This window comes from Pleurodeles waltl, chromosome 10, assembly GCF_031143425.1.
Source record: "Pleurodeles waltl isolate 20211129_DDA chromosome 10, aPleWal1.hap1.20221129, whole genome shotgun sequence".
NCBI classification, from domain to species: domain Eukaryota; kingdom Metazoa; phylum Chordata; class Amphibia; order Caudata; family Salamandridae; genus Pleurodeles; species Pleurodeles waltl.
The window spans coordinates 258,672,460-258,688,877 of record NC_090449.1 but is presented as its reverse complement, the minus strand read 5'-3'; the positions used below and the strand labels follow the sequence as shown (position 1 = coordinate 258,688,877).

The 16,418-nt window shown below is 45.8% G+C and overlaps 1 protein-coding gene across 1 annotated transcript; it reads right to left on the bottom strand.

Moving 5' to 3' along the window:
• Positions 1-8,138: 8,138 nt before the first annotated feature.
• LOC138261436 (hemoglobin larval subunit alpha-like) lies at positions 8,139-11,508 on the bottom strand. Its single transcript, XM_069210384.1, has 3 exons — positions 11,352-11,508; positions 9,127-9,331; positions 8,139-8,445 (listed from the first exon to the last, which is right to left on the bottom strand). The coding sequence occupies exons 1-3, from the start codon at positions 11,444-11,446 to the stop codon at positions 8,317-8,319; spliced, it is 429 nt and encodes a 142-aa protein (XP_069066485.1). The 5' UTR covers positions 11,447-11,508; the 3' UTR covers positions 8,139-8,316.
• Between the last annotated feature and the right edge of the window lie 4,910 nt (positions 11,509-16,418).

Sequence of the window (16,418 nt, the reverse complement as noted above, 5' to 3'; positions counted from 1 at the left end):
CTGTCTATCAGATGTTTCCAGATGGGTGGCAGACTGCAAGCTTAAATTTGATGAAAAAACGGAGGTAATGTTGGTCGGGAATTTTTCCTCATTTAATTCCCCTACTCCAACCCCAGAAGGGCTTAAAGACCTCCCTCGCAAAAGAAACCATAAAAAGTTTAGGTTTTTGGCTGGACTCTCGCCTTACAATGGAATGCCACTCCAAAAACCTCACCGCCACCTGCTTCAACTTATTGAGAATCCTTAGGAAAACTTTTAAGCTTCTTCCTATTCTTGCCAAAAAACCTATTATTCAGGCCCTTATACTGTCTCGTCTAGACTATGGGAATGTTCTATTCCTGAGTTCTCCTACTTCTGTATTAAAGACATTGGAGGTAGTACAAAATGCAGCTGCCCGCTTACTCATGGACATTCCCAGACATCTTTCTGCCAAGTCAGCCTCAGTTTCCCTTCACTGGCTTCCTGTTCAACAACGGATTAACTTTAAAACCATGTGTATTGTGCACTGAACCCTTCAGAAAAAGGGTCAGGCTCTTATTAGATGAATCATAACACCATACAATCCTCAGAGAACCCTTAGATCTTCATCAAACGTCCCAATTAACACTTGTGTTACGAAAGTAGGATGGGGAGGCAGATCCTTTGCTTGTAGAGCAGCCAATATATGGAACTCCCTCCTCTTGAAAGTTCGACTAGACAAATCTGAACTCTCTTTTTTCGTGGAAAACTGAAGACTTTTTTTTCTCAGCATAGTCCCATTTTGTTTTCTTCCGGGTCTTGCATTAGCGCTGGGATACCTCTGGGTATCCATGCACTCTATAAATCCAGCAAACTAAACTAAACTAAACGCCGACCCGACCAGAGGAGGAACGGCACACTGTCTCGCTTGCGAGTGAGAAATCAACGCATCGCTGGCCTTTTCCAACGCACACTCACCTGTGCGGTGTTATTTTGACGCTATGCAGGTACTTCTGTACGCTAACAACATTCTCACTGTTTTCTAAAGAAATTAAGACTCTTATTCTAGGAAAATTCATAACTTGACTTGTGTATGTTGGATTTTTGTCATTTTGGTCCTGTTTTGTTTAGATGAATATTCCCTATATTTCTAAACCTGTGTTGTGTCATTTTGTAGTGTCCTAGATGTTGTTATGATCAATCACTGCTGTCAATCCTCTGTACTGATTAATATGCAAGCACAGTATTAGATGTTTACAGTTTTTTACCCTATTCAAGTTTGGTCCCCTTATCAAGAAGGCGAGTGTAAGTTATCTGGTATCAACTTAAAATTTCAAACGGGAAGGCTGGGCACAGTGAAGCATGTGCAATGGTAGCTCACTGCACCACATCACAACAGGCAAGGAAGCAGGCAGAGGGAGAGGGTGGAGCAGGAAGGCATACACAGAAGCAGAAGGTAGGAAAGAGATTCAGGCTGACCAAGCAAATGCAAAATGGGTACTGTAATTTTTTACATTTATTTATTTGCCAATTTCAAAACAATATTCCATACAATGCAATAGGTGAGGAACACTGCCACCCAGTCGCTAGCTCCATCTCAATGTGGATCTGCCTCTTCCATGAATCACAGGCTGGGCTTTTGGTTTTGGCCCCAGTCATGTGTCACACAGTTTTATTATATGGGAAACCTAAGATTGCATTATGGTTAGAAAAGAAGCCGTCAGAGCCCCACTGGCAAGTCCTAGCAGCCATCACAGCTAGAAACACTGCCATGCCTCTGTTGACCTCACTTCCATGTCTTTGTTAACACTACTCCTTTCAGTGCTTTATATTGAAACACAGGTGTGCTGGTACCATCCATAGAGAGTACTTATTTGCTTGCCAGATATGTTGATACCCTCTATTAAATATATTGCAGCAGTGCTGAGAAGTGCCAGTAGTCTCCCTATCAAATTAAAAAAGTACAGGTACTCAGTATCGCACAGTACCTGCCCATTTAAATCACAAACCCCTCTTGAAAGGTTCTTTCTCAAGGACCTGCAAAGAGTTTTTCGGTGATGTCACATTTGAGTCTTTCAAATGTGGCATTAGCAGAGGCCGATGCCACAGCTGAAGCCCGGCTCTACCAGGCTCCTGTTACAAGATGTCAAAAGATTCAGAAGTAGTGCTTCCTTGTGCATGCATCAATCTGCATAATTGACTTCCTTGCGTCTTGCTAAAAACAAAAGACTTGGCTACATTGTGCACAACAATGTAATGCAGTACAGTTTTCCCACTCTTTTGCCTAAGGAAGACTACCTGTCTTAGCAACACTGAAACTCACTGAATCATCTAGTGGCTTGCCATTTGACTGCAAGCAACATAAATACATTCATGTAAGGTGGTCTGCAGTTACATGTAGCCTTCTACCTTTATACGCATTGTAACCCTTTCTTCATCCATGGGCCCTTTGTAGGTTGCTGGCGTGGTGTATGGTGAGCGCCTATGGTGTTATCATCTTATACCAGGTCCAGGTATCCCCTATTAGTGAGGTGCAGTCAGTGTCTGGGAGCCAGGGCTCTCTAGAGATAGAAGTGGATGAGCAGCCAAGACATATCTAGGAGACATGCAAAGCTTATGCAATACCACTATAGTCACACTGCGCTCCAAACACATGAAAGAACCACACAGTGTTACAAAAATAAAGGTACTTTTTATGGTAATAATACTAAATACGGTATAGGCAATACTCCACTAGAAAGTGAGTAAACACACTATTATATTCACATTAAAAGTCAGCTATTGGCATAGAAGGCAATAGAAGTGAAATAACAGAAAATAATAGAGACCCTAGGGGAGACCAAACCATATACTAAGTAAGAGGAATCCGAAATTCAGTTCCCCACCCAAGGAAATGGAATCTGTAGAGGGGAGTTGGAGAAACTAGGAACCCCAAAAGGTAAGTACCATGGTGCACCCCAGCGACCAGGAGAGAAGAGATAAGTACCTAGTTTTTCCCCAAACTCACAGGTAAGTTTTGTAAGAGGACTGTGCAAGACCCAAGCCAGACTGGAAGAAAAAAAAGGTGAATCCGGCAGAAGAGGACCTGCAAATGAAGGGGACCAAGGCCAGTTCAGCCACTACCCACCCTTCTGGAGTTGCCGGATCAGGTCAATGGTGAAGACAAAGAGTCAGCTGTGCAGCACTGGAGCAGGAAAGGAGTCGCAGAAGTGATGCAGCCAATGTCCCATGATGAAAGAAGAGTTGCAGTTGGTCAGTATTGTGGAAAAAACACAACAAGCCTTGGCAAAAGCAGGAATCGCAGATGAAGAGTTGCAGAGCTGTTGGGGAACAGGAATGCCCAGGGGGCTCAACCCAAGGAGGGAAGACCCAGGTGACCCTCAGCAGTGAGGAGAGTTGGAAGACAAGAAGGCAGCTCCCACAGGCAGCAGGCACAGGAGTCACAGTGAGGCAGACTCAGCACACCTGAAGAGGAGTCCCACGTCGCTGGAGCAGCAGGCAGGAGACTGTGCTTTGCAAGGAAGAGTGCTGGAGGCTGGAGCTACATGGAGCCTGAAGATCCCTTGGAAGAAGAGCCAACAAGCCTTTGTAGATGCAAGAGACGAGATGCACAGGGGTACTGCCCTGCACGGAAAGGTAAGGGCTTACCGTCTCCCAAGTACGACAGCTGGCAGAGAGGACCGAGGGGACCATTCCAGACCACCATCTGTGTTGCAGGATCCACACAGTTTTGCAGGAGAGAAGATCCATGCAGCCGGACGTCGTTGCAGTTGGTGCCTGCGGCTGCAGAAGAATGACTCCTTTGCTCCAAGATAGATTCCTTCTTGCTCTTTGTGCAGAGTGAAGACTCTTCACCCTCAGAGGATGCAGAGTCAGGGAAATGTTGCAGTTGCTGGAAGGAGCCGGAAAAACAATGTTGCAAAGTGGAGTCATTGTTGGAGTTGCAGATTGTCAGTTCCTGGAGGGTCCAGTTGCAGTCCTGGTGGACAGAAGATGAAGTAAACGAAGCAGAGGAGTCCTGTTGGAATCTTGCACGTCAAATCTGAAGACCCACCCTGTAGAGAGATACTAAATAGCCCAGGAAGGGGGACTGGTCTCCTTGCAGGGTTACCAGCTATGAGAAGGGCTCTGGGAACCACCCCTGTGGGGTTGATTAACAGGGTAGTGGGCACTCCCCTTTCTGTTGCCCAGTATCGTGCCAGAGCAGGGACCAGAGGTCCCTGGACTGGTGCAAACCAGGTTATGCAAGGAGGGCACCAAATTTACTTTTAAAAGCATATCGTTGGCTTGGGGTGGCTACCCCTCCCAAGCTATGTAACATCTATTTCCAAGGGGAGAGGGAGTTGCTTCCTTCTCCCAATGGAAATCCTTTGTTCTGCCTTCCTCTGCTTGAACAGGCTAAGCAGCAGGAGGGCAGAAACCTGGCTGTGGGTGGCAGCAGCGCTGGCAGCCTGGAAAACCCCAGAAAACTGGTAGGAGCAAAGCTGGGGGTCCTCTAAGGAGCCCCCAGAGTGCATGGAATCATACAACCAATACTGGCAACAGTATTGGGGTATGATTCCAACATGTTTAATACCAACTATGCCCTGGTTTGGAGTTACTGTTATGTAGCTGGGCACAGGTAGTGAGTGACCCACACTCACGAAGGCCAGGAAAACAGAGCTGGAGTTTGTGGGGGACCTCTGCTCATGCAGGGGTGACCTCACACACAGGTACTTGCTCCCTGCCCTCTGAGCTAGGAGGGCCTGCCATAGGGGTGACTTATAGTGACCTGGTGCAGTGAGCTGTAGTGAAAGAGTGCATGCACCTTTTCACACAGGCTGCAATGGCAGGCCTGCAGACACATTTTGCTTGAGCTTCCATGGGTGGCATAACACATGCTGCAGCCCATGGGAAGCCGCTGGTGCCCCAATGTCCTGGGTACCTAGGTACCATATACTAGGGACTTACATGGGGGCACTAATATGCCAATTGTGGGGTGTGCTAAGTCTGGAACAACCAAATTTAGAGGGAGGGAGCACAGTCACTGAGGTCCTGGTTAGCAGGATCCCAGTGAACACAGTCAAATCACACTGACTGCAGGCAAAAAGTGGGGGTAACCATGCCAAAAAGAGGGTGCTTTCCTACACCCTTTACAACAATCCACCGTTGGTTAAGGTTTGCCATTTAATCTGAGAGACCAATCTCAGAGAAGAAGGAGGTGGTCAGGGACTGCAATTCCATACATTTGCGTTGTAGATAATCCTCATTGTCACCAATAGTGCTGCTTGACTGCAAAGCCTCCTATGAAATATATGCCTCATTTATCACAATGCTCTCGCCCATACAACTTACTTTACAATAGTCTCCACCTATGAACCCCAGTGCCCTTTTTTCTCATGTCTGGCTCTCCTCATGCACTGCACCAGAGATATAGATCAGCATACTGTATGGCCTGTATGTTACATTTTGTTCTGGTATGTTATATGTATTTATATGATGTGCATCCCTGCAGGTTCTATGTTACAACATCATGTGTGCATATATTGACTCCAAGATATTGACTACTAACAAAATTGTCAAAGTAAGCATATACATGGAAAAATAGATTTAAGTTGGAAGGGGAAGGTCCTGCGGATGGTGACGGAATGCACCCCTGCCCAGAGTGCCCCAGCTACATAGAAAGCTGAATCCCCGGTGCTGATTTCTGCTCCTGGGCAAACATGGATCATGAGTGTGTGCTGTGACCAAGCCCTGTGTCATAGTAATGCAGTCTTGTTAAACTGGGAGAGACGCACCAAGTGCTACCGTTCTAGTGGTAGAGGGCTACTGCCCTTTCCTGGAGTTAAGTGACACGAGTCTGGTGGCAGCAGCATACCCATTTTGTGTTTACTGGTGATCAGTAGTGTGAATCTGCCTTACTACCTGTGTCACAGGAGTCATGTCTAACAGCCCACTCATGTAAAGTGTCATTATTGTATACATAACTCAACCTGACCTACAAGGTGATTATGTGTAGCGCCAGACAGCGTGTGATACTTGCACATGTTTGTTGGGATATATGTGCGGCTGTGCATGGCACATAGCATGTAGGCCTGTGGATGGATTGTGGAGCTGTGTCGGCAAGCCCACCTGAGACTTGGACGAGCTCAGTGGAGTAATGCCATTGTGAGCTGAACTTTCAGGCCAGAAGTTCTTCCACATTACTAGCGTGGGCAGCACCTGTGGGTTTGCCTCCATAGGACAGTAAGGGACCCATTTGTTAGCAAGGAGGAGAGGGAGCGAGGACCTGCAGGTGGGAACACTGCTTATGCCAGTGCCCGTAATCTATCCCTGAAAGACTTTTGATGTTCATTGTTTAGTGTGTTTTTTTATACTTTGCATGATAAATACATACTAATATTAATAAATGCTACTTGTCTTTCCAAATGTAATCCTTTGACTGGACAATCAGACTCTGTGCTTCTACTGAGGCTCAAGTGCTGAAGGGGTACTACTTGGCTCAGTTACTCAGGGCCCATAGGAGGTCGGGCCCCAGGACAGCAGGAGCAAAAGGGCATCACCCGGATTGTTGGGCAGAGGAACCCCTGTTTGCCACCTGAAATCGGTTTTGACAATTTACTAGATTTAACTCCACATCTGCTTACCTTGACAATACGAAGGAAATCAACACTGTGGCCTTGATTTAAGTGTAAGTCAACAATTAAAATTGATAATGTAGTGGAACATCTTCTATCAATGTTATGGCTTCAAAGCGCCTTATGCCGGGCCTCAAGTTTTAGAGTGATCGTGGTGTACATAGTTGATTGCTTGATGACATGGACAACTTTAGTGTAGAGAAGCATTCCAATTTGACCAATCAGTGGTCTTAGATGACGTGCTTAGATAAATTCAAATGTGCAGGTGTAGTAGGACTGGAAGGTATGCTGAGCATATTTAGACATAGCCCTTCCATCCCCCACACACCCCCACTAGCTTCCCAGTAGGTTTGTGACAAAGAAAATGTGTCCAAACGTGGCCTAGTAATAAGTGATATCAGAAGGAAAAAGTTAAGGATGGCAGATGGCCACTAAACTTCAAAGCAGTAAAATATAAATTAATGTATTTTTGGTGCAGTAAAGTTGGCTATCTGTCCAATGCGATAGAGTTAATTTCAAGGTCATCCAACATCAGGGATGAGGAGTTACAGTTACAAGAACTTAAATATATACACTATAGGTACAGAGGGGTGATGTATGGTCATTTGGGTTGCCCGTCCACCCAGCCTACTTTCTTTGCGAGGTCATTAAATTGAGTGTCATTACTTTGGGGAGTAGGGACACCTATTATTTACAGTTCTTATGAGAGGTTATAGTGTGATATCAGGATTTTCTAACAATATCTCTAAAAACCAATGTGTATCGAAGGATAGCACACTAGATAACCTATGCGCTGTGTAGTGATAGTCTGACAAACCTGTAGGGACCCTAAGGTTGGGAGTGAGCCTTTGTTAAGAGTGGTCAGTTACCTAGAACAGCATATTCTGTGTGCTCACCACCCCCCACTCATGCACTGCATGTCAGGTTCTCTTTTCTGAAGCCATGTGAGGACACTGGAGGGGTGAAGAACAGGGATTCAAGGTGAGCGATATGGGATAACAAAAGCACCTGGCATCTGCTGCTTCTGACATGTACCAGCACTCCCATTGTCCAAAACGTCAGAATTGTAATTATCGTGGCTATGGTGAAAACAAGGGCATACATAATGTATCTTGGTATCCCCACTTTTACATTCTACTTTTAAATATGCATAGATGTTTGAGAAACGAAAGCACAGGTCACTTCTAATTTACACATTTACTTCACGGTCACGGATTAATATGAGACAGGGCAACCCAAAGAGGACATGACCTGAGCATTTTCAAAGGCCCCGATGCGGCCGCAGACAGGAATGAGTTTGTAAACGTGTGGTACAACCAGAGTTAACGTGCCCGCGCGCCATGTGGCGGTAGCTTTTGCGAGGCTGATGACAGCACTGTTTGAGTTGTGAGACGTAGGTGCTGACGTCAGGGTCACGTCAAGGCAATATTGTAATGACTATTTGCAAGCGCTTCCTAAATTATTCACAGGCACGTAATTAAAATGTGGTGAAAGTGGTAGGCTGTCAGAAGGAAACATACTGGGCCAAAGAAACGAAGAGTTTTTTTTAAAAAAAACATGAAGTAACGTTATCATTTTTATTAAGACGTCACAAAAGAAACAAGCGATCACATCTGATGGAGTAAGTTGCACAAAACGATGGATACTGTGCGTAATGAACGTCTCTGAACTCCCAACACGTTTCTATGTGGAGCGTCGCTTAGGCCATCTTGTTTTCCTGTAGACAGTCTTCCTGCGCTGTTTATCTGTACTTGGAGGTCAGGACGGCAGACACTGCGGCCAGGAACTTGTCCCAGGCAGCCTGGCACTGAGGGGTGAAGTCGGCAGGGAAGTGGGCAGCCAGCACAGTCTGAATGCAGTGGGACAGCAGCTGAAAGAGAGGAAAGCAGAGGTTAAACGCCATTACGTATGGAGCAGTATACTGGAGAAAGGAAAAACTAACCCATATAATACATGGGGCGAGGAGGCTACAATCCCAATATTGAACCCTTCTATAATTTTTACAGTCGAGTTGTGACATCCCATCACTGTTAACAAAGCAATCACGTAGCAACTCAACTGTAACAGCTGATTACAGTTGAGTTTTGACATTGCTATGCATTCAGCCAGAAGCCAAGTGAAACGCATGACACAGTGTGGCATACAGTGTAAATCCATAACTATGCGGCATAAGGAGTGCAAGCAGAGCCGCATAATTCCAGTGCCCCTGAATACTGGTCGCGGTCATATGCAGTCCGGTTTCTGTGATCACCACAATGGATACATTTTTGCAGATTTCAGCACTAACACTTATAAATGTGACATTTTGGGGCTTTTGTTCACCATGTTTATTGAAGAGCGACATTTGCGTCAGAGATGCCTCCGTTCTGCTTCTGGATAGGACCCGCTGTATCTATCATTTTCAGACCCTTGCAAAGTGTACTGGCGAAGCACTGATGTGCACACGCAAACACTTTGAGATGCAATGCTGTGAAACAGGACAAATGTCCCCTCTGTTAGGCGCACCTTTAAATACAATTAGATTCGTCATAGTAAAGTGATCTTGGCTCACCTGGAAGTTTCCGGGGTCCACGCGGAGGTTGTAGGCGTGCAGATCGCTCAGTTTAGACAGGGCCTGGTCCATGCTATCGATGTGCTTGGCTGCTTCACCGATGGCGCTTAGGACCTTGCCTCCATGTCGCTTCACGTCAGCAGAGCCCGGGGAGAGGTCGAAGTGGGGGAAGTAGGTCCTAGTCTGTCCGAAGCTGGCAAACAGCCTGGGGAAAAGTGTATCTTGTTTAATTCACCCAGTTAGAACAACATAGTCTATACAACTTGACAAGAATGTTATCTTCTCACCTGCGCTCCTGTCTACAAATGAAAATATATTGCGTTCCTGGCATTCGTAAAAAGGGAGGATAAACTATGTACACAACACAAAAGCATCGTATTCAGAAGAAGGACAAAAAGCCTAGTGGCCAGGCAGCCTAAGTGACTTGTGCGTAGTGAGGCGATGTTGTAAGTTTCTGCACGGTTCCAACCCTGCTGCTAAACGTGCTTCTGTAGGGTCAGATTGGAAAAGAAGTAAGGGCCCGTAGCGGGCACCAGAATAAAAGCGGCCACCATAAGTGAATTAGATAAGCTGAAAAGTGGCTCAGGTTTGCAAATTGGGGCATTGAACTTGTAAAACATGGTGTTCAAGTATGCTGCAAGGTATTGAACACTACGAGGAGTTCAGCTTCCTGCAAGCAATATTTGTGTTATTATCAGGAAAATCAACAGTAAAACTGGTCCAGCACACCATAAAACGGGCCCACAAACAGGCAAAATAATAGGCCTGTCAGACCAGCCCCCTTGGCACTGCCTGATTGCACTATAGGTAGGGCCACTGGATTTATGCAGGATGGGATGGCCATGTGGTTGACGTGATTATGCGGCAAGAATGATCAATTTTGAGGCATAATTTGCCACAGTTTGTGGTAGTGTTATTTCATTATTTTGTAATGTTTACACTTGTTAACACTGCGTATTGGTTGCACCTCACTGGTACAACCACCAAATATAGCAATAAGCAACAGGAAGGGGAACAGTCTACCTTTGCAAAGTGTCTTCCACTGCACAGCAACACAAGCTGCTGCGTTTTTAGTAACTTTTGAATCCTTTGAGCTACAAACACATTTTTTTTATGCAGGTGGTGGATTATGTGGCAAATGCGGCAAATCCATAATTATGCAAAAACGCAGCAGCCTCATAATTCCATAAGTCCAAAAGCCCTGCCTATAGGCCAGTTCGACCTTGCGTTTGTTGTGTGCATGGTCGTAACCACACAAGTGAACAGAGATGTGCTCTGTCTTGGCCTGCCTGTCTCAAAGACTCCAACCTCTCCTAACCTCCACATTGCTTCTTACCACCTCACCCCTTTGAGTCTAACCTATTACTTGTTATTTTCTTGCTGTAACCTTTTAACCCCCTACTCCCCATTACGCTAGTCACTTCCCATGATTAAGATGGGTTCTAGCCTCTTACCAATATCCTATGGGCTCTAAATCTTCACCTTTGTCTTACAGGTTGTTTCAAAGAGCCCCATGTCCGCATGCTCTACCCTTGCCCCATCACACACATGGCTTTACCCTCTTGCACCTCTGCACGACGTACACGTCTTATTGCCCCAATACCCTCACATTCTGCCATCATGCCTTGTGCTGTCTGCACGTGCCCCCTCTGCAAGGGTTGTAAGCACACATGACATATAGATAGGGTCTCACTCTTACTGCCCACTGCATGGCTGTACCTTGCTTATACCACCGAAACGCTTAAGCTTTTACTAACCCTATCTAAGGGCTCCACTGTTCAGAAAAAGGTGCATTCTATGTATTACAAAATCAACCTAGCCTAAAGGGCTAGTATTATAATCTTTTAAAGGAATAGTACCCCCTCACTTAGAAGCACACCTGGCACCACTTCCATTCTTGGCCTTGTTTCGCATTGAAAGTTGTGGAATTTCCGAATGTGTGCTGCACAAAATGGCTGCCAGCATTGTGTGGAACCTACAGTGCACGTTCCCTAAAATGACAATCTTGTGGGTGGGAGAGCCAGCCTAAAAAAGAATGTAGCAATGATGCCTATGGTGACACCAAGCAATTGGTCTTTTAGGCAGGCAACTGAGGTTGCATGAACTCGATTAATTGAGCAAGTTACATATCGACAGAACAGATCCAATCAACTTACATTTCAATGAGGCCGATTTTCACACAAGGACATGCTCATATGTGGATTGACCCTGTCTATAGACCTCACCTGTCCAAGGCTTCACCTCCGAGGGCATCGCAGTGGCCAGAGATCTTTCCGCAGAGGTCGACCACGAGGGCCTTTTCTTCTGCTGACAGAACCATCTTGAGAGTTGAGTGCTGGCGGGCTCAGGGTCGACCAAAGATGGAAGTTAGAGACAGTCCATGCTGTGTGCTGGACAGAGCCCGTTTTAAAGGGGAAGGGGGACGAGGAACCTGGCAACCTTCCACCGTGACTGGTCAATTTTGGGTTCCACCCAGGGAGGTGGGGCTATCTTATCTCCCTGAAACACTGCTAGGGTGGTCTACCTAGTATGACGTGCTAAGAGGCCTTATCTGTGGGTCAATGGCTTGACTCGATCTGCCCCTCGAATAGAGAAGTCAGAGATGCTCCTTAAATATTACTACGTTATTTATCATCATATAATATGCGAGGATCACTCGCAATACCGTATATCAAAAAATGTATTTTAACTTCCTTTTAACATAGTGGGTGCCCAAGGCACTGACGTAAACGATAAATCTTAATTAATACAATACAGTTGTGTCCACGCAGATCGAAATTACGAGCGTTTTTCTTCAAATGTTGTTTTAGAAAAGAAAAATTATCTAGATTGGCAGAGCCCATTTATAAAGTGCTTGCTTTTGTTAACATAAAAATGTCGATTCATTAGTTCACGTATTTATTTATTGATCCACCTATTTGTTTATTATTTCGTTCATTCTTTCGTTCGTGATGTAATTAAGTCCAGTGGCTTCAGAAGGCAGCGACCACTCCTCACCCATCATCCGTTACCGGCCGTTACCTTTCAAGCCTCTGACTGGCGAAGGGTCATTTCTGCCAAGAATTCTCTACTCTGAAGACTTCTAATGGATACATAGCGCCGCTTGAGGGTGGTAGCTGGAGAATCAAGCCACTTATTTCAGGGCCTACTGACCATGTGCAGGCCTTAAACGGTTTCCCGTTTTCCCCCTTCTTACTCTTCAGTTCGTCGGCTGAATATGCTATTGGCGGCTTTCCCTTTGTTGCACGTACTGCACCTGTTTCAGGCAGGTGGCAGGTTGCAGAGGTGCTGCAGATCATGGCTCCTCCACCCTGGGCACCAGCAGGACCAAGAAACAAAGTAAGACGACTTTAACCACTGCGCTAAAGCCAAACTTTCTGATGTCACACATAATACCACTATTGACATTATACGGCTGCCATTCAGGTGACACACAGTAGAGTTGCGTTAGGCTGATACAAGCTTAGCTGTCTGATGGTACAGAATTATGGCAGAATATGCAGATAGTAAATATCTATTCGCAACATTATTGGATCCTGAATATTGACAAACTGACAAGGTATGCATGGGTAGGCGAATACTTACTATTCTTAAGTCTACATTAACTTACTTCTCTCTCTATATATATGGCTGTCACCAGTAGGTAGTTATAGTTAGGACCTAGTTTCTGTAGAAAAAACATTTTTTGGACGGTGGACGGAGTTACACCAGATTTGGCAGACAGGTTAGGTTGCTCTTGGTTCAGAAATCACCCTTTTTGTTATTTGGTGTAAATCTGTTCAGTGGTTTTCGAAATATTAACAAAAAAATCCGTATATATAGGGATGCGAAGGCTCCACAAATCCCCAGAATCTTGTACGGAGATCTGATTGGTTGCCAATACTTCAAGAAGTAAATGTTGGCAGCCATGTTGGGACTGGGCTTCAGCAGAGTCCTTGTAAAAAATGCTGAAAAAAACTAAAGGGGCCAGTGTAGAGTCAGCCTGATCCCTTAGCTTTGTTGGTGGGGGTCCCAGAGGGACACCCCACATAGCAAAAAAAATTGTTTTTTTGGCAGGAGCTGCGGCAGATCCATGGATCTATCGAAAACCAATAAAAGAAAACAAGCATGGGCTCCCATCTGCGCTTGTTTAAATGCAGCCACGGAGTGGGCCAGGTCCCACGGGCATTGTCATTTTCAATGCAGTGGGGGCACCCAGTCTCCTTGCAGCCCCAGGGACTGCCACCTCCACGGGCATTAAACAAATTGAATGCAAGGGGGGTTGTGAGGACCCCCACCTCCCCGGGGCTTTAAACAAATTGAATGTAGGGGGGCTGCGCAGCCCCCCCGCAGTCCCACGGACTGCCACCTATCCGGGGCTTCACAGTAAATGAATGCGCAGGGCTGCCCACCCCCCACATCTCCAGGTACCGCCACCTCCATGGGGCCGATTTTGAAATTAAATGTGAGGGTAGGAGTTATAGTTACTTTAGGGCACAAGTTTTACTTACTTGAGATAAGTCTAACTACAACAGGTGAATTTCTATGGTTTGGTATGTTTAAAATGTGAGCTAAACTATAAAGTCCCTGTAATATTTGTTTTTTTTAAAGTGAATTTCTATATTTAAAAAAAAAAGTATTTGATGACTATAAAATCCCTGTAACCTTCGTTTTTTCACTGAATATATAAATGTATATATATATATATATATATATATATATATATATATGGAATTCACTAAAAAACCATCAAAGGTTACAGGAATGTTATAGTTAGGTTTTTGATTTTATACTCACAAAGCCAGAAAAATCCAGCGGATATAGTTATACTTATCTAAAGTAACTATAACTTGCACCCCCACTATCCATAGTTTTCTCATTAATAATTTCATTGCAACCCTTCACCCATGCAGCTAACCCTTCATTGCACACAACCTTTGGTGATGCATAGCCCAAGGGACCCCATTCCCAGTGAATTTTTTAGGGGGAAGGGGCATGTGGCCCCCCTCCACAGGCTGCTTTTGGCCCCAGGTACTCCATCTCCCAGGGTCCAGTGCATTTGTTAGGGGAAGGGGGCACAGAATCCCCCTCCCTGGGCCACATTTGTCCTGTGGGACCCTCTTCCCCGTGGCCAGCACCATATTAGAGGGGCGGGGCATGTGGTCCCCTCCCCGGGCTGATTTGAGGCCTGCGACCCCATCCCCCAGGGCCCAGCACCATATTTAAGGGGGAGGTGTGCACTCAGTCCCCCCACCCCTGGCCAATTTCAGCCCTGGGACCCCAACCCCTGGGGCCCAAACAAATATTGAAAAGGGAGATTTCAGGGCCCCTGGGGACCCCATCCCCCTGGGACCCAGCAAAGGATGGGGTGGCTAGGTCCTAACCCATGGCACTCACCAAATCCAGGTTATGGACTCAGGGGGAGCCTGAAGGGCCTGCGGCCCTACCTGGCACCCCACATCCAGCAAGAGCCGGCATTGCTCCTGCCCAAAAAATGCAGGTTCAGATTTGTTTCCCTGCCCGCATCACTGCAGGCAGGGAAACAGATCTGGAGTCTGCTCCCAACTGGTGTGGGCATTTTCAAAGCTCCCGCCTGCAGGGAGTGGACTTCGTGTTTGCTCTAGGTTGGCAGGAGATTTGAAATTGCTCCACCATGCGAGAGCAAACACAGGTTCCCCTGACCGTGCCACTGTCGGCTCTGGGGAGTGGGGTCCCCAGGGCCATTAATGACTCAGGGAGTGGGACCCACACGGCCCTATGCCCTTTGCATACACAACCAGCTCCTGGGGTATGGGGAACCCGGAGCGGAAATCGGCCACGGGAGGGAGACCGCATGCTCTCCTCCTCTTTCTCAAAAATGGGCAGGCCCCAGGGGGTGGGGTCCCAAGGGCCAAAATCAGCCTGGGAGGGGGGCATGCACACCCGCCTCAAAATATTAATATTTCTACCCCCCACCCAGACCTGGCCCGCCATGGGGGTTTTAAAAAAACAAGCGTGGGAGACTGCACTTGTTGTTTTTTAAAATGTAGCTGCGGATTCACAGATCCTCTGTCAATTCACGGCAAAATCTAGAACAAAAATGTTTTGGCCCCAAGCGAGGTCCCCACCCCTAGGCCTTGTGGGTCAGGATGTTTCTACCCTGCCCACATATGTCTTTTTTTGCATTTTTTTTTAGGACTTAGGACCGAGTCCAGAGTCCTAAGATGGCTGCTGCCAGTTCCTGGTTGAAGTTGGGTGAAGTGGAAGCAGTCAAACAGATCTCAGAGGTCTGTTGGATCCGGGGGACATCTCTGTCTCTAGATATACATACATCTTTTTTCTTTAATAAGTACAAAACTACTGAGCAGATTTATACCAAATTACAAAAAGCTATCTTTCTGGAACAAGATCTAGCTTTCTGGCAAATTTGGTGTAATTCTGTTCAGCAGTTTGGGCTGTACCCGTGTCTAAAATCCTTGTAGGAAATTGCATGGGGAAAACGCATTTTGGGGCCCTCTCTTTTTCTCTGCTCCAGCTTAACAAATCATCATGAAAGTTTGAAGACAGCACCTGAAGTGATTTGCAAATTTGTTTTGAAATTTTTGTGGTGATTCGTCAAACAGCACCAAAGTTAGTAGCAAAACAAAAATGCTTTTCTTATGGAAACTAGGTCCTAACTATAATTACTCGATGGGGACCCCCCACCACCACTTACCTGATATATTGTAGTAGTTAATTATTGAATCTATGGTTACCATGAGCAAATACTGATAATTGATAACCTGATGTCAATATTGTTGCAGGTCGATATATAAACCTGAAATTGTAGCAGAATATCGAAAAGACACAGTATAGCACTGCAACACTACATGCCAAGCCTTCTGCACCACAGCAACATTGTGGAGACACAAAAACTGCTTTCTGAAGAGGCAGAGAACATTGGCATCATGTTGACATAGTAATTATTCTGTGTGGTTTTGCTTGTGTGGGTACGCTTGAGCATCCACCACTGCTCCCTGTGCTGCATAATGGACGGTTGATTTGCTCTTAACTATGCTGTAGCTACCATATGTATGTGAGGGAAGCTTTCCCAGCTGCTGAACATGAAGCATCAGGTCCGTGTGACTGGGGGAAGCATGGACGCCTCTTGCTTTCTGTGCTCTATGCATCACTACTGTGCCTGTAAATTCTTTTTAGTGAAGATTAGTATAATCCTTTAATACATGAAAAATTGTAATCCTTGAATAAAAATATGTATGAAATGCTTCTATTACAATCTAGCTGTGATACGAAAAAAACAAAGCCAGTCTACTGTAATAACGTATTGCAGTTGA